This window comes from Astatotilapia calliptera, chromosome 4 (assembly GCF_900246225.1).
Source record: "Astatotilapia calliptera chromosome 4, fAstCal1.2, whole genome shotgun sequence".
Classification (NCBI taxonomy): Eukaryota; Metazoa; Chordata; class Actinopteri; order Cichliformes; family Cichlidae; genus Astatotilapia; species Astatotilapia calliptera.
This window is the reverse complement of record NC_039305.1, coordinates 22,738,384-22,758,821: the sequence shown is the minus strand read 5'-3', so window position 1 is coordinate 22,758,821 and position 20,438 is coordinate 22,738,384. Positions and strand designations below refer to the sequence as shown.

The following is a 20,438-nucleotide window of genomic DNA, read 5'->3' as shown; positions in this document are numbered from 1 at the left end:
CAGTGTAATATTTTTCTTCTTTATTACAGTGATTTGACAGAAATATCATTTTATAAAATAGATCATCTGATTAAAAAAAAAAAGATTAAAAAATTGCTCATTTCCTGAGTAGGTGCTCTGTTTTCAAGAATTAAAACAGAAGTAATGAAAGTACTAGAAGTTAAGAAAATCTTGAAATGTGGAAATAGAAATTTGCATTTACGAGCTACGTTGATTCTGTCGTAGTCAGAGGACTGTAGCAAATTCTACGTTACACATCAGTGTTGATAGAAAAGTGCTCAGAAGTCAAGAGCGCACCATTTAGACAAAACAACTGGCATTAAAATTCCCCTGAACGGGACACGAAATGCATTAGACCTTGACATTTTCATAATGAGACGGACTTCTTTGTCTTTTAAATCAAATTACAGTTTTAGGAAAATTAAATTGGAACACAAGTCAAAAAAAATAAAACTCAAAGCTGAGTCACAGCCACACACGAGTAGCTGGTTCTACTCGCGTCTCTTATCATCAGGTTGATCATTTACAGTCTGGCTACAGTGTGTCACACAGACATGTGTGACCTTAAAGTCTGTCTGCAGATTGCTTAATTCGGTCTCAGTCGGCCAAAGATGAGTATGTTTAATTACGAAACCAGGGGTCGTGCATGTACTGTGAAAATGAACAGAAGTCAAAAGCAGATCCTCTCAAGGGGTCACATTACTTAGCACTTAGTTCCTCCTACGCCGAGCGGCGCATCGGGCAGCTAGTGATCTCCATCGATGTCGGTCAGCAGCAACTGCTTCAGCTTCGTCCCAGGCAATGTCGACAGTTCTCAGATCGTCCATAAATGTTCAAGGGGTCACATAAGGTGGTAAAAATCTGTAACAGCTTTTACAGCCAAATCAATATTGAAAGCCTGTCAATGGCAGCTTTGTTGGGCGACTTCCTGACTGTCATATTTTACCACCGAGCAAGGATGTAGCACCAACAGCAGAAAGGGATTCCTGTGTAGTGAGTTTTGGCACATTAGTTGTGGTTGGATTACTGAAAGTAGGGAGTTTAACAGCTTAGGAATGCTCAGTAACAGATATGCCAGTAAGTAAAGCTTCATTATTTTGGGAAAGTGCATATATATTCTTGTAAAGACGAGAAGATCGATAAGACTCTTACAGTTTTACTAGTCTGGCATAAAAATAGTGATACTCTGGTTTCTTTATTGATTTTCCAGTAACCTCATGCTTGTAAAATAATGCCCAGAATAGTCGTGACCAACAGTTGAGCAGCTGGTGTGGACAAAAGGAACACTTTAAAATACACAAAATATCTCAGTGGGAAAGAAAACCATATGGAACGGGTAATGAGGAACCAAAAGATGACACATCGTTTGAAGGAAATTAAAATGATCAACCTACAGAGGGCTGAATTCAAAGATACCCTGAAATCTTTATCTGGACCACGACATCACTGAGCTCCTGGACAATCTGAGGTGCAGCCTGGTGGCGTCGGATGGACTGAAACACGATGTCCCAGAGGTGGATTTGGTGAGAATTGCGGGCAGTCAGTAGTATCAAGTCTTTCATCCTCCAAGAAACTGCCTGCATACTCTTACTACATGAGGCCAGGCATTGTCATGCAGCAGGAGGAACCCAGTACACACTGCACCATTATAGGGTCTGTGAGGTCCAAAGGTTTCATCCCAACACCAAATGGCAGTCATGGTGCCGTTGCCTGTAGAGGATATGGCTCCCCAGACTATGTCTGATCTACCACCAAATCAGTCATGCTGGACAATGTTACTGGCAGTATAATGTTTTCCTCTGCTGCTTCAGGCCTTTTCATCTGTGTCACGTGGGTGAATCTGTGTGAAAGGCACAGGGTGTCAGTGGTGGACCTGATAATTCTGGTATTCTATAGCAAATATTAATCAGGCTCTATGTTTCCAGGCAGTGAGCACAGGGTCCACTAGAGGACATCGGCCCATCAAGCCACTCTCATGAAGTCTGTTTCAAATTGTTTGGTGGCCTCCAGGGGGTCATTTTGTGGCTCTGGCAGTGCTCATTATGTTCCTCCTTACACAAAGAAGCAGATGCCGATCCAGCTGATGAGTTAAAACATTACCCAGTTCATATCAGCACAGATATCCAGCATGACTGTCTGACACTGACCCTAGTCAAACGCAAAAGTAGTGGAAAAAAAGAATCAAAAAAGATGGGGAGGGAAAAATAGCCTCCACCTGTAAAACCATTCCTGTTTTGGTGGGGGTCTCATTGTTGCCTCTCTAGTGCACCTGTTGTTTTTCATCAACACTAAAGCAGCTGAAACTGACTGAAAACACCTTCTGCTAGAGACCAGATCAATGCCCCAGAGGTTTAATTGACTTGATGCTATAATCTGATTAAAATGTGTTTCTTTTTTTATAACAGTGTATTTTAGGAAGTAAATGTCTGTCAGTGCAACAGCATCAGCAACAATGAGTCAAGAAACCTGAGTGGTGTGCAGGGGTTTAAAGCTAAGTGTACTGTGAGTGCTTGTGTAGCAATGGAGTTGTATCTCCTGATTGCTTACATATTTGCCGGTAAGAGCCCATCAAAAGATCCATCCATCTATTCACTTCCGCTTTTTCCTTTTCAGGGGCGCTGGAGCCTATCCCAGCTGTCATAGGGCGAGAGGCGGGGTACAACCTGGACAGGTCGCCTGTCTGTCACAGGGCTAACACACAGAGACAGACAACCATTCACACTCACATTCACTCGCACATTCACACCTAGTGGCAATTTGGATTATCCAATTAACCTATCCCCACAAGCTGCATGTCTTTGGACAGTGGGAGGAAGCCGGAGTACCTCGAGGGAACCCACGCAAACACGGGGAGAACATGCAAACTCCACACAGAAAGACCCCGGCCTGATGGTGGAATTGAACTCAGGACCTTCTCGCTGTGCGGCAACTGCCGTGCCACTGTGCAAAATAGATGATGTCTATTTTTTTATAATAGGAATGAAATGCTTTAAATAATTCGGCGGGGTTTACAAGTGATGGGGCAACACCTCCAACACCCCCCAGGCAAAAGCAAACCTCCGAGCAGGCTGTGACGCACCAGTGCACACCGCTGTCCAACCTCAACGCTCAACCGCAGGCCGTAACAAAACACTGAGCATTATTTTCAGGTCTGAATTTGCACCCGTTCTCCTTCATTGCACTTGAACCGTGTTTTTCAGGATGCCCGTCACTGAGGATGTTTGAAACATGGTGAAATATAACCTGAAGCTGTTGCTTCTGTTCATGTGATCCCAAACTGATTCCATGATGTCTGTCTGGGATCAGGGCTCTTTGAGGGGTCAGATCGTTGACGTGATCAAATGTCTCTCTGATGGCGCGATGTAGAATCTGTAGATCTGAACATGTCTGTGCACAGTATCGTGGTTACCACAAACATTATAGATTGTTATCAATCTTCTCATCTACCTCTGATAGAAAATAAACACATTTCCCAAAATTAGAAACTATTCCTCTAACTGGCGGAGATAAGCAGGAAGGAAGATTTCATAATGCAGGCCTGGCACTCGGATCTCGTCTGAAACACTACAGACAGTCAACATGGCACGCAAACCAGTGTCAGTGTCGCTAATTGCATCTAAAAGAGCAGAATTAGACATTATAAATTAGCGTCAATTTGGTGTAGTGAGGCTAGATGTTATATAGTCAGCACACAGTACAAAAATTGGTCCCCGGTGGCCCAGCTTCGTAAGTGAAGCTTACCGTAGTCAAAACACTAATGTCCTAACTACATGAAATGCACTTTTGTCATTCAGCCTGTCGGCATGGAAACGCTTAACGTCAGTATGCAGCCGGTCACCTCGACGTCTGCAGCTGTGTCCCCGGTAAATACAGGTACCTCCAGATGGCGTAATAGTGAATGCCTGCTCCAACGGCCACAAATAGATGCCAGATCGCATGGGCGAATGGCACAAGGCCATCGCTCTTAAAGAAGACCACGCCTACTCCATAGAAGACACCTCCCACGGCCAGTTCACACACACCTGTGCGCTCCACCTGGAACATAGGAAAGTTTGCTGGTATTTAATTTAAAGATGCTTTATTTAACTGTATATTTGTTTGCTAAAGATGTATCCAGTTTTTGGTTGAATTCATCTGAAATAAGAAATACTCTTATTTAAAAGAGGTTTCCCAAATTTTTGAGAAATGCCGTTTTACATGCCCACTCCATAAAAGACGGAGTAGCACTTCATCGAACAGCCCAATACTTGGTGTAGTTTTCCAACATTTACCAAGGACTTTTTCACAGGTTAGAGTGTAACTTTATATACCTAAAATTCCTTACCTGTAGGTACAGCATGATAACAAAGCTTTAAAAGAAAGAAGCAACAAATTATACTGAGTAATGAGTAGTTTTTGGTTATTTTAGAAGATCAGACCAACAATGTGTTACGTTTCGGTGTTGTCAGTGTTTTGTTTTTGCGTGACTGTCATGTGTTTCCTGTTTTACTTTGAAGGTCTGTTGTTATCTTGGTGTGTTCAGCTTACATTTTCCCTGTCTCGTCAGTTCTAATTTGCCCCAGCTGTGTTTCCCTCCTGTGGTCCATTCCCTGATTGCTCCTTCTATGTATTTAAGCCTTGTGTTTCAGTATGTCATGGTCGCGATCTCCCCCGTGTTGTAAATAGTTTGGTGTGTTTGTTGTAAATAAATAGTCTGTTGTAAATAGTTGTGAATGGGTTTGTTAATATTTTCGTTTGAGACACCTTCGTTTTGGGATTTTGGTGGAGGGCCTTCGTGGTTTTATTTTCTTTATCTTTGTTTTTCTACGTTGCACCCCGGTTGCCTAGGCCGGGGTGTAACATATGGGGGCTCATCCAATCGCTGGTGGGTCCGAGGGCCGCTTCAGCCTCCGTCTGTCTTCGCTGGCGGGCCCGGGGACCGCTTCAGCCGTCCGCCGTCGGGTTAGGGTTAGGGACCGTGGGACCGCTCCAGACTTCATCCGTCTTCGCTGGAGGGTCCGTGGGACCGCTCCAGCCTCCACCAGCCTTCATCCGGTTTTGATCAAACATTTCACTTGGGGTTACATGTTTGATTTTTTTGGGTAGGGGGAAATGTTACGTTTCGGTGTTGTCAGTGTTTTGTTTTTGCGTGACTGTCATGTGTTTCCTGTTTTACTTTGAAGGTCTGTTGTTATCTTGGTGTGTTCAGTTTACATTTTCCCTGTCTCGTCAGTTCTAATTTGCCCCAGCTGTGTTTCCCTCCTGTGGTCCATTCCCTGATTGCTCCTTCTATGTATTTAAGCCTTGTGTTTCAGTATGTCATGGTCGCGATCTCCCCCGTGTTGTAAATAGTTTGGTGTGTTTGTTGTAAATAAATAGTCTGTTGTAAATAGTTGTGAATGGGTTTGTTAATATTTTCGTTTGAGACACCTTCGTTTTGGGATTTTGGTGGAGGGCCTTCGTGGTTTTATTTTCTTTATCTTTGTTTTTCTACGTTGCACCCCGGTTGCCTAGGCCGGGGTGTAACAAATGTTTCTTACGGTGACTTATTAAGGGCCCAGGCTGTATCACGGACTATCCTAACCACTTATCCTTACATTGTAATAACACGTGATTTTGAGGTGCATGTTGGAATTTGTGCGACCTACCGCTTTGTGCCTGAGTTGGTGTCGTTTCCTGTCGCTTCCGTTTTGTTATAATACCACTAACAGCTGATTGTGGAATATTTAGTAGTGAGAAAATTTCATGACTGGGCTGGACTATCACAGTACCATGCTGGAATTCGCTGACTTCCTGACATCTTTAGAAGCAGTCTGCATGCCTAGATGCCAGGTTTTATACACCTGTGACCATGAAAGTGATTAGAAAACCTAAATTCAGTGATTTGCATGGGTGAGTGAATACCTTTGGGAGTATACTGTATATCAAGTCATGCCCTGCCTGGCCTAAATGATTTCTGTTTCTTCTGTCCTTCATGTGTTTTTATGCACTGAAATCTGGAGCATGAATTTTCAAATAGACATTAGAAAATTGCACCATAACTATGAAGTGCTACGAAAAATAAGGGCCTGGAGCTCCATGTGGGTAAAAGAAACCCAAAGGAATCAGATTCAGGTTCTGAGCACATTGTTTAAGGCCTTTTTATAAAATATGACTATAAGATTTATGCCAGCTTTTCCCTTTAATAAAAGAGATGTCAAGAAATACAATTTCTCAGACATGAAACTAAAACACAGCGTGATTTATGGAGCCAGAGAATGAGCTACGTTACTACCTTTATCTTCAGGGGGACATGAAAAAGAAATCACTCCATAACGGCTCGGGCTGTAAGTGAACGTGGCAGCTACTTCAGTAGGTGTTGACTGTCTTACCCTCAAAGTGACAATTTCAGGCTTCTATAAGTTGAAATCAAGAGCGTAATCAAATGGAAATCAGTGATTCAGTGCAACAGGGGAAGTCAATGTAAGACTTATGCATTGGAAAATAGTCAGCAGTTCTATTACCAGCAATTAGACGCATCTGTGGGTTATGGGGCACTCAAACAAAAGCCGCGGTTTGGTTCTTTAAATAGTAACGGTAGTGGAAGGAAGTCTGCAGGGGGGAAGGGGAGTGGCAGACGCTGAGAAAGACTCATCTATGTGATGTAGACTTACCATAGAGAGAATGACCAAAGCAGGAACAGCCCCCATGGCCACGTATCCCAGCAACTCGATCAGCTTGTACCTGCAGGTAGAAAACTGGACCGTGAAGTCATAATAAAAATAACAATACCTCCATTTTCCTGCCTAATTATTTGTGCTCCAAACAGCAGTCTTGTGTTTTCTGTCAACACTTGAATGGAGGCGTTTGGCTTTAGGTTAAAGGTTAACTGTGTCAAATTAGTGCACACAGTACAAACGGAGGCTGTGTTACCTCTCATGGAAAAAGCAGACATACGCCGATCCTATACACGCCATGACCCAGATGAGCCAGCGCATGTGGCACGTCCAGGGTCCCAGCTCCCTCAGCATCAACCTGAGGAAACACAACATCGCACCTACACAGTCACAGTGTGTTCGCTCTGGTCTTTATTTTATTTATTTTTTTGCTGTAGTCACATGACCCACCATGGAGAGTAGGAGGCTGCGATGAAGAAGTAGATGGCCATTCTGTCACACATGTGGAAGCGCTGCTCCACCTTCCTACACGGAGAGAGGAGGAGGCATGAGCTCATTTGTGAAGATTCAGTTAGAGTAACATAATAAGTCTAAAATTTAAAGGATCCAGGCTGTATGAAGATTTTTATTGTCTTCCTCCCCGCACCCCCAACCAGCTGGGGTAGATGGCTGCCCCTTCCTGAGCCTGATTCTCCTGGAGGTTTCTTCCTGATAAAAGGAAGTTTTTCCTTTCCACTGTCGCCAACTGCTTATTCATAGGGGGTCATATGATTGTCCACCAAAGTGTGGAAAGTGTTGTTTGTTTTTTGGACAGCAATATGGCTGAAAGACCAGAGGAGGACTGTGAAAATGTTGTGTAAAGGGTAGAAACACATTTAAATTGTCAAAGTGAGTCCTACAAATCATGCACCTTTTCTTAATACGCATCCACGTTTCTGGGGCTGTATAACAAAATGAACTGAATCACCTACACATTACAATTACAGCACTACAATGTTAACCCAAACAGCTCTTGATGCTTTTTGCGTTAATGCTCATGTTTGGAGCACTGCAGTTACTGATGATTTTTACGTGCTGTGGGCATCAGGACTCGCCGACCACGCTCTGTAACTTTACCTGGTGTGACACTTTGTGGCTGCCTTGCAGTGGTTCCACTTTGCAATAATATAACTTGCAGTAGATTGTGGAGGAAATTTCACAAACTGACTTTTTGCAATGGTGGCATCCTGTTACAGTTAGTGTAAAGTTGGTGAGCTATTTACAACGCATGGTTAGATGCTTGATTTTATACACCTGCAGCAATGGGACAAAAAAAAAACATCTGCTGTTCTTCATACAAGAATAGTCACCCGGTGACGTGGCCTGCTAAGATCAACCCTCGTGCAGGCTTGATCTTACAGGGTTAAACCAAAACCATGAGCACATTTTATAAGCATAATCCATGTAATAATTTTAGATCTCCTGGAAATGTATTTTTATATAGCAGCATTAAAATACCTGTTCTTGTTGAAACATAACAAATTGACCTGTGAACTGTTCAAGGATCAAAAAGGTGACTAACTCAAGAAATGATGCCGTGTTGTGTCCACAAATAACAGACACCTTAGCAAGGAACCAATTTTAAATAGTATCTTTAGGCACTTTGTTGTGAGTAAAAACATGTCAACACATGTTCCCATTTCTTTTGAAAACTTGCCATATCAGCATGGTGTGCAGTGTGTCCTTAAAACACTTAAGTAAACTGGGCAAGTGGAGGACAAAAGAAGAAGTGGCAGGCCTAAAAACTATCTACAGCAGACGAACTCTATCTGAAAGTCATGACCTCAAGAAGTCGGAGATAATCCTGCAAAGACCTGACACGGGACCTGAGAGATGCATCCTATTTACTGTTCACTGAAGCCTCATCAGAAATGGTCTCAGTGGAAGTGTGGCTGTCAAGAAGCTATTATTAAGGAAGGGGAATGGGGAGAAAAGGTTGAAGTACGGCAAATTGCAAAAGAACTGAAAATCAGTGACAACAGGTCAGATGAAGTGATTAATCCCAATTTGAACGTTTTTCTGGTTCAGATTCATTTTAATATGTATGGAAAGGACAGGACAGAGGTACAACAGAGAGTGTCTACAGCCATCTGTAAAACACAGCAGAGGCTCTGTTATGGATTAGGATTGTGTTATTGTCCAATTCTTTGAATTACAAACACAGGAAAGAACCATCATGCAATACCATCTGAAAAGCATCTGACTGGCAACAACTTAATTTGTTTGAGATCATTCTGACAGAGAACAGAACAAGAGGCAGCTAACATCCAAAGAAGAGCTTTAAATGTCTTTCACAAAGCCTGGAGAACTATTCCAGGGCTTGCAAAATCGCTAGCCCGACGTCCCGGGGCTAGCGATTTTTCCAGTCGGGCTACCAAAATCTCTCTGCCCTGCCCGTCGGGCTATTGTAGGAAGGAAAAATATATTGTGGCGAGCTCAGACAAGGAGGAGATGGAGGTGTCGTTTGGTCTTGCTTCCCGTGAGCTAGCCAGGGAGCACAGCCGTTTATTGACATCTGCAGAAGAACACTGCCGCTAGCTAACTGCTCAGCGCGGCAACCGCACAGCAATAACAACACCGCACAGGGCGCCCTCTGACCCCGGAAGGACACACCGTCGCAGCGAGAGGGCATCACCCATCACCATGGCAACATACACAAAACGTAACTGTACAAACAGAACCCCGAACAGCCCTGACCCGCTACAATGTCAATGCTTTTGCATTCTTTCAGAAATGTAGCTGGGTAATTATGTCATTGGCATCGGTGAGCCACTGTCAATATGTGACATATTGAAATCACGTTTGAATTTGCTCTTGTTTTTTGCTTTCACTTTGCAATTGCTCGAACTGTGTATAGAGAGCGACAGCACTGATCTGTGAGTGATGATAATTTGCGCACCAATTCCTCTGACATCGTCTTATCAATCGTTAGCTTACTATGCAAACATGACAAGTGAAATCTCCCGCAGCAAGCTTAAACATATGAGAGGTTGATCGCGCAGAGAATCGCTGACCGTTATGTGTGTGTGTGTGTAAAAGCAGCAGGATATATATTTTAGTTCTGCTGAGCCAAATAAGACAGGTCAGGGTGAAGAAGTGACAGCCAAAGAAAAGCTTACCACAAAACGGAAAAGTTAGGACAAATCAGACTATAAGGCAAAAAGAAAGTGCAGCTTTATGGTTTCATGGACAAAAGAATTTCTGTGGCTGCAATATGACGAGCTATATAACCAGGGCTGCACATAAGTGGTCCGCAGGTGCGCATTCGCTGTCAAAATAAAAAAAAAATGCGCACAAGATATGAAGTTGCAACGCGTGTTTGCATACATAAGATTTTCTGGAGGAGGACAGACATTTGTTTAGAACTCTTAAAGATGTCGAAGAAGCTCCTTTAAGCAATTACTTTGGTGTTCCTCCACCTCCAGACAAATGTCAGAAGGAGTCCGAACCACAAAAGAAGCGCGTATTCTCGGAAAAGTGGTTGCAGGAGGTGAGCTGGCTTCAAACAAATGATGAACGCACAGAGATGTGGTGCAGAATGTGCCGTGAAAATCCCACTCTAGCGGACAAAAACAGTGCTTATTTATATGGACGCAAACGCGCGTTGCAACTTCTTATCTGGTGCGCTTTATTTTGACAGCGAATGCGCACATGCGGACCACTTATGTGCACCCGTGTAAATAACATAATGTTCTGCCGGGTGTGTTGTTGGTTTTCTCTCGATTTCTGAGTCGATAAGCGCCTTTGTTACTGGGACCAGTTATTTTAAGAAAGGCCCCCATTAGAACCCATGAGAAATGCAAGAAACGTATTATTGCTCAGTCTGCAATATCTTTCCCAGAACAAACACCAATTGCAAATAACATACTAAAAATAAACCTGAAAAATCTGTTTAGAACAGCGTACTATGTTGCAAAGAGTGAACTACCACTGGCAAAATGTAGCAGTCTTTGCAAACTTTAAAAAGCAAATGGCCTAGATCTTGGTTCCACTTGTCTCTTACCCGTGACTTCAGTGGAAATTTCAAATTCAGGATCTGACACAGACTGATTCATGTCCTACACAGTTCTTACAAGTTCATAGAAATTTCTGTTCAATTAGAACCAAGTATTTGAGTTGATGATTGTAATTTTTATACAATGTTGTAATTTGTTTTTCAACAATTTTTTGATTAATGTTTTGTTTCCTTTACAATATTATACTTTAATGTATAATATTGTAAAGGAAACAAAACATCAATCAAAAAATTGCTCTCTTTTTTATTCGGGCTACTTAAATTTATTTTGGGCTACCAAAAACTGAAGAGTCCCTGCCCGAAGGGCTACCAGGGATTTTGAAATTTTGAGAGCTCTGTATTCCTAAAGACAATTTAAAGAAATGTTGAGAAAGCTGCCTAAAAGAGTTCAGGCTCTGTTAAAGAATAAAGGTGGTCATGCCAAATATTGACTTTCAAGCTTGTTAGAATTAAACAAAACCCAATTTTGGCTCATAAACTGCATTTCCAAGTATCTTTGTGCATGTTTCAATAAATCATGGCCCCTTGTTCCCATTTTCCTAGCAAAATATAAAGAAGCGAGACTACTGCCCCTGGAAGTAGATAAAAAGTGCATAAGCAACGCTTCAGTTGCCATCTTTTCCATCAATAACCTGTCTCTCCATTCCATAACAATCTTTTTTTTCTCCTTTGTGGGACTTTTTGGTTGTTGTTGTTTTGGAAAAGCTGTTAGCCAAAATAAAATTTGCTTGTCATACCTCAGTATCACAAATATCTTCTGTTTTGGACACTTTGACAACAAAAAACTCACCAAAAACACATTTTTGTGAGCCAAAGTGACATGAAATTTCTTGATTATTGTTCCTCGTCTGGTTTTTGTAAAACCTTTGGGTTGCAACAAACAAAGTGTTCATCTAACTGTGTCGTAAACCTACCGGAGCAGCTCATAAGTACACGATGGCACATCTGCCAAATCCCTATCAGCACTTCCTCCCCCCAACACACACACAAACACACACCTGAGGTGGCTGATTTTCCAGGCAGCAGTATGGAAAAGAGTTGAGGTGATGAATAAGCCGGTGAGGCCGCTCCCATAGAGCCAGGCAGCGACACGATGCCATCGGTCCACGGAGAGAAAGTAGAGGACGGACCCACCGACCATACTGGGAAGAATCCACAACTGGAAAAGATTCAAATATCCAATAATCATGTCAGACTTTAATATGTGCAGTTCATTCACACTCATGTTCATAATGCTAATCAAGTTCCAAACAGGTAAATAAATAAATAAATGTACCCAGAGCTCCATCCCCTTACACAATTAACTTTCTTTACCGCCGTCATGAAAAATTGCATTTTTTACTCTTCCTAAAAATGAAACTTTTCACATTTCTCTTCCTCTGAGCCCAGGAGAAATCACTTTTTGATAGCACTCTTGAGCTCTAGTAAAGTTTTGCTTAGCAGAAAGTCTGGCTCTGTCCAAAACAACGCTGATTAACACCTTTGAAAAATAACACATTGTGCTTTCATGTGTGGGATTATTTATTTGCCAGACTTAATAACTCCGTGGTTATTATACCAGCGTATAACTCCCCCATAAATCCACGAGGAGTTTATTACCTTTGAGCAGAGCCAATAAAATTTCCGCTTTATTTCCACTCATTGTGGCGTCGTGTTTTCTCATCAAACTCCCAGCAAGAAATAATAATAATAATAATAGTAATAATAATAATAATAATAATAATAATAATAATAATAGTAATAATAATAATAATAATAATAAAGCACGTAAGTATATTTCCCAAAAAGGTCATGAACTATATTTACGGATTTTGTATTTGATGTTATTCTGTGAACAACCAGGGGACAAAAGTGGGATATAAAGAAAATATTAACCACGATTTCACTAAAAGTCCACTTGGATCCTTTATAAGTGTTAATGACTGATGAAAACTGAACTTTTTTTGGTAACAGAAGTAGGACATTTTGTTTGTATGTTTACGAGATACACCGACTCACATGCTAATGGGCTTTGTGGCAGGAGAGGGGATGATCAAAACATACATCATGAACACAAATGGCTATAGAACATCCTGTTTAAAGCTTTACGGCCATTAGAGCTGTAGTGTCTCCTCTCGCTGCTTGTATCATTCACTCTCACTGAGAAGATGCATATGGAGGACACAAGCTGCCAAAATCATATCTAAATATATCAGGCTATGTCATATATAAATGACTATGACTCATTTTTGACTTTAACAGTCTCTCACATCATCCCAGATTAATTTCCACCCACTCTTCTTTACGACGATTCGGCTCATTGAGTTTTGTGGGTATTTGTTAATGCACAGCTCTGTTAAGGTAACGCCACAGCTTTTCAGTCGGGCTGGGGTCTGAACATTGACTGAATCGTCTTTTCTTTTTCAGACTGTGTAGACTGTGTTTGGCATCACTGTCCTGTCACATGACCCAGTTTTGGCCGTCAGAGAGTTTGCCATTGTCATGGTCGACTCAGTGACTGCAAGGTGCCCAGGTATGCGGCTGCATTATGGTCTCACATCTCCACTTTGTTTCAGAAGCAATCTGGTTCAATCAGATGCAACTTCCCAGGTAACCATTCAAAACAAGCCATACTTGCTGAGTCTTTTCTTCTAATTGTGCTGTCATAACATGCTGACTGAGGCCTGTGGAATCCCAGATGTCGGTTTTGGGGTATTTTACAGTTTCTCTGAGCAGTGCACGGTCTGACCTTGGCACGAGTTTGCTGGCACGTCCACACCTGGTAAGACTGTGGCATTGTGTTAACATGCCTGCGAACTCCTGACGAGCAAACTGCCAAAAGTTCTGCTTTTATACAGGTGGGAACCCCACTGAGCAGTTAATCCAGTGCATTTGATTTGAAGCAGTTGGCTGCTACTGACCTTCTTAATTCCTATGGAAGCAGTAACGATGTATATCATACTATAGTGATCGTAGCGTATGGATCTATATTTGTATGTTCCCTATCTCCTCCTAGACAAGTGGACCAATGTTGATGAAACTTTTCATAAATATTCCCTCTGGGACTGAGTGCGAACATCTATATGGTGTATACAAATATTTTGTACAAATACTACATATATTTGCACATTTGACATTTCAACTGAGCACCAAACGGCGACATTACATCTATATTCACTGTGTACACGTTTGAACGTATTTTAACTGCCATGAGAGATTTAGAGGCGTATTAGATCTTCTGTATCTATGATTCATCATTAATGCTACAAAATATTGTAGCATGAATTAGCATTGATTAAAAACTATTGTAGTTTTACATAATTATCAGTTTTAATTAGCTATTTTATTATTTATACATTGAGGAATATTTTGTAAATGAAACAGAAAAGTAAAGAATGGGAGGTGAAAGTCACTATTTTACACTTCATGTCTATTTAATTTTTGATTTTGGCAGTCGTAGTCTTCCATAGGGACACACTGGGATTACGGCAGATTACAGGAAACTACAGGCTGACTCAGAGATTACAGCCCAATGCTTCCATCACACATCACCGTGCCTCATTCTTCACAATCCTCCTCATCGTTTTTTTAGAGGATCCTCTGAGCTAACACAGCAGCGACACGTGTATTTCTTTGTGTACATGTATTGTGTGTTGTTTGTTTGCTCTACGTACGTATTTGTTTAGACTTACCGCATGTGTGGCACAGTTTGCAACGTGTTCATATTCAGTGGGCTGGTATCTCTTGCTGGCTGGCACCCTGCAGTTCATGAACCTGAGAGAGGGCCGAGAGGGGGAAGACGGAGAGGCGAAAGTATGTGTTTAGATAATGAAAGGAGATCTGGAGGCCTTACTTCTTGTTCTTGTGTGTGTGTGTGTGTGTGTGTGTGTGTGTGTGTGTGTGTGTGTGTGTGTGTGTGTGTGTGTGTGTGTGTGTGTGTGTGTGTGTGAGATGGTCATTGTGAAAGGATTTGCAGCTCTCTAATCCTCATCACACTGTCTGCATTTTAGAGTGCTTCATTGTTACCACCACAAAGGGACACCACTGGCCATTAACTATTAACCGCATTGCATTATTCGCCATGAGAAAGTTGCTACGTGTGTGTGCGGGTGTGTGTATATGCGTAGGTGTGTGTGTGTGTTGTATTTACGTAATCAGCAGTAAACCTCTCAATCCCAGCTTAAAGGGAAAAAACACATCTGGAGATGTTACGAAATCACATTGTTTTACATCAGGATGAACACACGCACACACGGACACGCACACACTGGTTTAAAAGAAGCCTCTCATGCAGGGCCACAGGTGCGTCGCTGTTGGTCAGCTGTGTTATTTGATTACACATTTAGGCCGCGCACTCACCATCACGTGCCTCGTCTTTGCGTTGTTATAAAAGATGAATGGAAAGAGTAAGTCGGGAGGAAGTAAAGCAGAAGAAGGAGAGCAGATAAGGGAAGGTAACGTGGCTGCTTAAGCTTATGCACTACGACTTCACACACTAGTCACCTAAATGTCTACCAAATACGAGGCTACGTGAACTCTGACCAGACATCAGAGGGAGAAAAACACTTTCTGAATCCAAACCTCTGACGCTTCACAGATATCACAGATAAGGAACCCTTTGAAAGTCACGTGACTATGAAAAAGAAAGTATCTTTGGCAAAATGCAGCTCGTGGGAGAAAGGAAACCACTGTGACTTCCTTTCAAATTCAAAAAATATCAGATTTTAAAATGCACAAACTGTGTGCTCATTTTTATTGACCAATGCCAAGATGACAGCAGGGGGGGTTTTTTGTTTTGTATTTTTGGTGTCAGTGAACGCCGCAGCTTTGTGGAGAGGTAAGTAAAGCAGTAAAACTTCACTGTTTGGGGAATAGAGGGCAGAGGATACTTTTATCACAATATTTCTAACTCATGTTAGGATTTTATTGTCATTATGCTGAGTATTGTAACAGCATGCATTGGTATTTATCACCTTTAATTAACTTCAAATTTCATCCTCCAAATGTAACTTTGTCAGTGGCTGGAAGCCAGCTGAGTCAAGTCTGCTTGAGTTGTGCTCATTAACTGATGGCAACACGTTGGCAATCAGCCTCGCTATGACCTGCTCATCCTCTCATTTTTTGTTTCTTTGTAGATTTTGAGTTAATATTTGCTGTTTCCTTCACATTCTCCTTCAGGTGATATCTGTCCTCATGCCCTCAAAGCTGTGAAAGAACCTGATGCTTGTTCCAGGACTAACTTCTCCAGCTTCTCCCTCTATTTCATTATTCCTGCCTGATCGCTTTTTCCCAGACAAAAAGCATTTCCTCAATTTGTGCCCACATGCGGGGAACGAGCTCCCTCTGGTTTTGGAGCGTGGACTTCTTAACCCCTTTTCACCTCTTTGCACTTAAAAACGGCTTCCCCGTCATCTACGTTCACACCAAGGCAACGTGCTAAAACTACACTTTGCCAGTTCGCCCTGACATCAGGTCCGTGTGGGCCGACTTGTGTTCGCACGCAGGAAGACTTCGGGTTTCCCTCCCTGTCAAACTAATCTACAGAGCACGAGTCTGCTGACACAGAAGCTAAGCCAGTGGCTGATAGCAGAATTTAATAACAGATCAGCATCTGTGCCTTTATAGTTTTTACCAAAATACGAGAGCGAGGACCCAGCTAACCCTGAAGGATGAAAAAGCATGAACAGATACATTTCTAGGTTTCCATAACTGTTTGAGATTAGACTAACAGACTAATTAGACTAAAATTAAAACATAAATATGCATAAATATGAATGTATTCCCTCATAACAGGAAAGTTGGTGCTTTTTCGGGGGGTTGTTGTTGGTCTGGCTGGTGTCATCAGGGCTCTATCATTTACAAACAACCTCCATTTGTCTCCCACACACACCAGGACTCATCCCTTCCATCTTCTTGTGCTTTTATTAAATGTTTTCCTACTGCAAAATTTAAAAAAAACAATTCTGGACACATTAAACTTGTAATAAACGTGTAATAAAAAGCAAAAACAGCATTTAGCAAGATAACATTAGATCGCTCTGTGACTGCCTTTCCTCGTTTCTTTGTCCGGTGTCCCTTTAGGCTCTGCCAAGCAACAGAACAAGGGAGCAGTATTTTTCTGAGCACTGTTGCTGTACTGTGGCTCAGTGTGGTACTCTGATGTGTTCTAATCAGTTATGACAGGAGGGCTTTGTGTGTGTGTGTGAGTAATGAAGTGAAATAGAGGGATGGAAATTCAAAGGCTGATCAGACAGGGCATTATTGTATCAGCATCCCTTTTTTCTATTGAGAGTCTCCCTCTCCGTGCGCTCACCTCTTCCTCTCCGGCAGATGTGTCACGGCACAGTTACGTGCATGCATGTGGCACCCCTGTTTTCATCTCACTGAGCATTACAGCACATTCCATACATTATCAAGCCCAGTGGGGACTTTGACCTGACTGTACCAACACAAGCTAGTTTAGTTAGATCACGCTGGGTTTTTTTCAAGGCCAAGACTTGGATTTAGGGTAAAGGCCAGAATTATGGGAATGCTGGCATTCAACTGTGATGGCTAGGGTAAGGAGCTAAGGAATGCAGTAAAACGAATAAACCCCCCACAGATTGTGTGTGCGTGTGTGTATCCAATATTTGTGACTTCAAGGCTATTCCTTTTACAGCAAAGATCAAGTTAATCTCCTCTGGGACTCTGGTTCTCATGATTACCGACGTCCCCAGATCACTTTCTCTCTCTCTCTCTCTCTCTCTCTCACACACACACACACACACACACACACACACACACACACACACACACACACACTCACACACACACACAGACAGACCGGTTCTGTCTAAAGTTAACTGACACTGAACTATTTTCAACTTCCCAAGGAAAGCCCGATGGATTGCACAGATACCACAAAGCGACTTATACATCAAAGGGATCGATCACCGCAGTAAGATTAAAAAAAATCTTCTTATATTTTTAATAAAGATAGCTGCTCTGCACCCCCCCCCCCCCCCCTCCCTCTCTCTGGCTTTTTCACACAAACTAATCTATAACATATCCCTCTGATCGCGCACGTGCCGGCGCGTCAGTACGCATGGATGCACAGGATCTGTCACAAACGAAAACAAAAACATGCTGCTAGATAACAACGCTCAAACTTTTTTTCTTATTTTCCTGGGAATTCAACTTACTTTCCAAATTTTGTTTTCTTGAAGTCCATCTCGTGCGTAGGCTATGCGGGCCAGCGCGTCTGCGCGCCTGCGTTCTCTTGTTTTTTATCGCAAACAGTAAAACCAGCCAGCGCAGTCTTCTCCTACGGATTCCCCATTCCGGATGTCCCACCACCGCGCGTCCAGAGATAAAAACATAAGTCCAGGAGAGCCTGCGACTCGCAGAGCGGGTACCAGGACAACCGGCCCGCGCTTGCTCCGGGGTTTAAACGACTGGGCACGAAAGCGACGATCGGCGCGCAGCAAGAGAAGTTGGCGGTGAGGGGACCTTGCCGAGCTTCGTTCCGACTCTCTCAGATGTGGTCGCAGGATGTTCCGCGGGACTGGGCTCGTAACCCCTCCCCTGCCCTCTTCTCCCCTCCCCTTTCGCTCTCCTGGCTGCTGCTAACTTCACCAACGAAAGGCAAACCCCTCACCACAAAGCACCGACACCCTCTGCTGTGACTTGCAAGTGTGACATGTGAACAGGTCGCTTCTGAAACACAAACCCGGACTGAAACAAGACAGGAAGGGAGGCACAAAGGTGATAACAAAACCTGACCAAATGAGTCAACTGAACTCAAGAGACTGGAGCGAGCGCTGTTGCAATGAAAATGATGCCAAACACATCCTGGACAGACATTTACCTCTGTTACCTAGTTTGTTTGTTATTTATTTCCTTTACTGTTTCCATTGCTCTAATTTCTTTCCACTGTGCTTTAAAGTAGCTGTTTGGGGGTTTGAGTGACTTCTTAATAACTTCAAATACTTCAAGAGATTCATATAATAAAACTGTGACCAGCTGAGATAACACAACTTGTAGTTTTAAAGTATTCAATGGGATTCTCTCAACATTCTTCTCGGGAAAGTAGTTTTACATCACTCTGTTGTGCTATTGTGTTGTTCCAGGGAATCCCCTTCCTCTGACGTTTCATTTAGATAAAGTCCAGGAACAGGGAAGGACAGATATGCAGAAATTTCGCAAAAGATTGGAAAAACAAAATAGTAAGAAAGAAAGAAATTTCTCTATTGGCTATTCGCTTATGTTCCAAATAAGAAGTGACCTCAAGGTTTGGAGCCACTGGAATTATTTTATTTATTAGATTTTTGATATTTACACCACTGGCCACTTTATAAGCTAAAGTTATAGCCGTTTGAATTCTTTGTGCAATAGTTTCCAAACTAAAGAGGATTTGTTGTCGTGTTCAAGTTTGAAATGATTAAGGTGTCTTAACTACTGTGGTCATAAAGAGATGAACTTGGTCAGCAACAAAACTCATTCAGGCTAATGAGCCAACGCTGCTCAGTTGGTACCAAGGGCCTTAAAGTGTGACAAGAAAATATCCCCCACACTATTACACCTCTAACAGCTGCCTGAACTGCTGATACAAGCCAGAATGGATCCACACTTCCATGTTTTTTATGCGATTTTATGATCTCGAAGCAGAAATCGAGTCTCATCAGACCATTCTTCTGTTATTCTATTTTGGCTAGCTTGCGTAAATTATAGCCTCAGTTTCCTGTTCTTAGCTGACATGACTGGCACCCGATGTGGTTTTCTGCTGCTGCTGTAGCCCATCTGCTTCAATGCTTAGCATGTTGTGCATTCAGAGATGCTCTTCTGCATACTTTGATTGTAACAAGTGGTTATTTGAGTTACTGTTACCTTCCTAACAGTGAAAAGCCATTTGGTCATTATCCTCTGACTTCTAGCATCAACAAGGCATTTTTTTTACCAGCCCATCTGGCACCAACAACCATTTAAATCACCTTTCTTCCCCATGCTGATGCTCCGTTTCAGTAAATCATCTTGACCATGTTTACATGAATACGGGCAGTAAGTTGCAAACCATTTGATTGGCTGATAAAATTATTAGATTACTAGATTATTACAGATGTGCCCAATAAAGTGGCCAGCAAGTGTATTTAAAGTAAAGAAGAAGGCTGCTAGGACTTGGACTAACAGTGTTTTAATTTATGCAGTCCTTCCCTGTAGCAATGTTTTCTTCTGTGCCCATAAAATACACAAATGTTGTGTATAACAGGAAAGTATACACTGCTGACTGCTGGCTCTACAGTTCATTTATGTGCCTGGCATTTTACAGACACCCCCCCCCCCCCCCCCCACACACACACACACACACACACACACATAAACACACACATACACACAACCCCACCACCCCTATTCTTCCTTTCAAACACATATGCTCCACTGAATGGAAAATTAAATATTATCCAACAGTAAAAGTGGCCAGCAGAAGCCCTTTTTGGCACCGTGCTGCAGATGTGAGAGACAGCACAGACCCATTATGCAAATGCACAGATACCCAAACTGCGAGAGAAATGTGTTATACATTTACCTCCTCCCCCCCCCCCCCCCCCCCCCCCCACACACACACACACACACACACAGGCGACCAACACTGCTGCCACCACCCCGGCTGTGTTTGCAGATAAGATTCCATATCAGGGACAGTGACCTGACAACCATATTTGTTCAGGTGAATAATACTTATAAATACCAGCTGCCTGTGGTTAGCCTCACTGCAAACATTCAGTTTTAAACAC

General features: G+C 42.5%; 1 protein-coding gene across 1 annotated transcript; it reads right to left on the bottom strand.

Moving 5' to 3' along the window:
• Positions 1–3: 3 nt before the first annotated feature.
• Positions 4–18,571, bottom strand: mmd2a (monocyte to macrophage differentiation-associated 2a). The gene is made up of 8 exons (XM_026165528.1): positions 17,850–18,571; positions 14,361–14,442; positions 11,688–11,848; positions 7,086–7,160; positions 6,892–6,993; positions 6,633–6,702; positions 3,839–4,035; positions 4–1,840 (listed from the first exon to the last, which is right to left on the bottom strand). Exons 1-8 carry the CDS (start codon positions 17,876–17,878, stop codon positions 1,735–1,737), a joined length of 822 nt encoding a protein of 273 aa, XP_026021313.1. The 5' UTR covers positions 17,879–18,571; the 3' UTR covers positions 4–1,734.
• Between the last annotated feature and the right edge of the window lie 1,867 nt (positions 18,572–20,438).

Excerpts from the sequence above, each read along its gene's own strand:
- mmd2a (XM_026165528.1), bottom strand. The coding sequence starts at position 17,878 with ATGGACTTCAAGAAAACAAAATTTGGAAA. Across the intron at positions 6,703-6,891 it reads GTCTGCTTTTTCCATGAGAG|GTACAAGCTGATCGAGTTGC; the intron begins GTAACACAGCCT and ends TTCTACCTGCAG. Across the intron at positions 1,841-3,838 it reads ACACAGCTGCAGACGTCGAG|ATTCACCCACGTGACACAGA; the intron begins GTGACCGGCTGC and ends CCTTTCACACAG.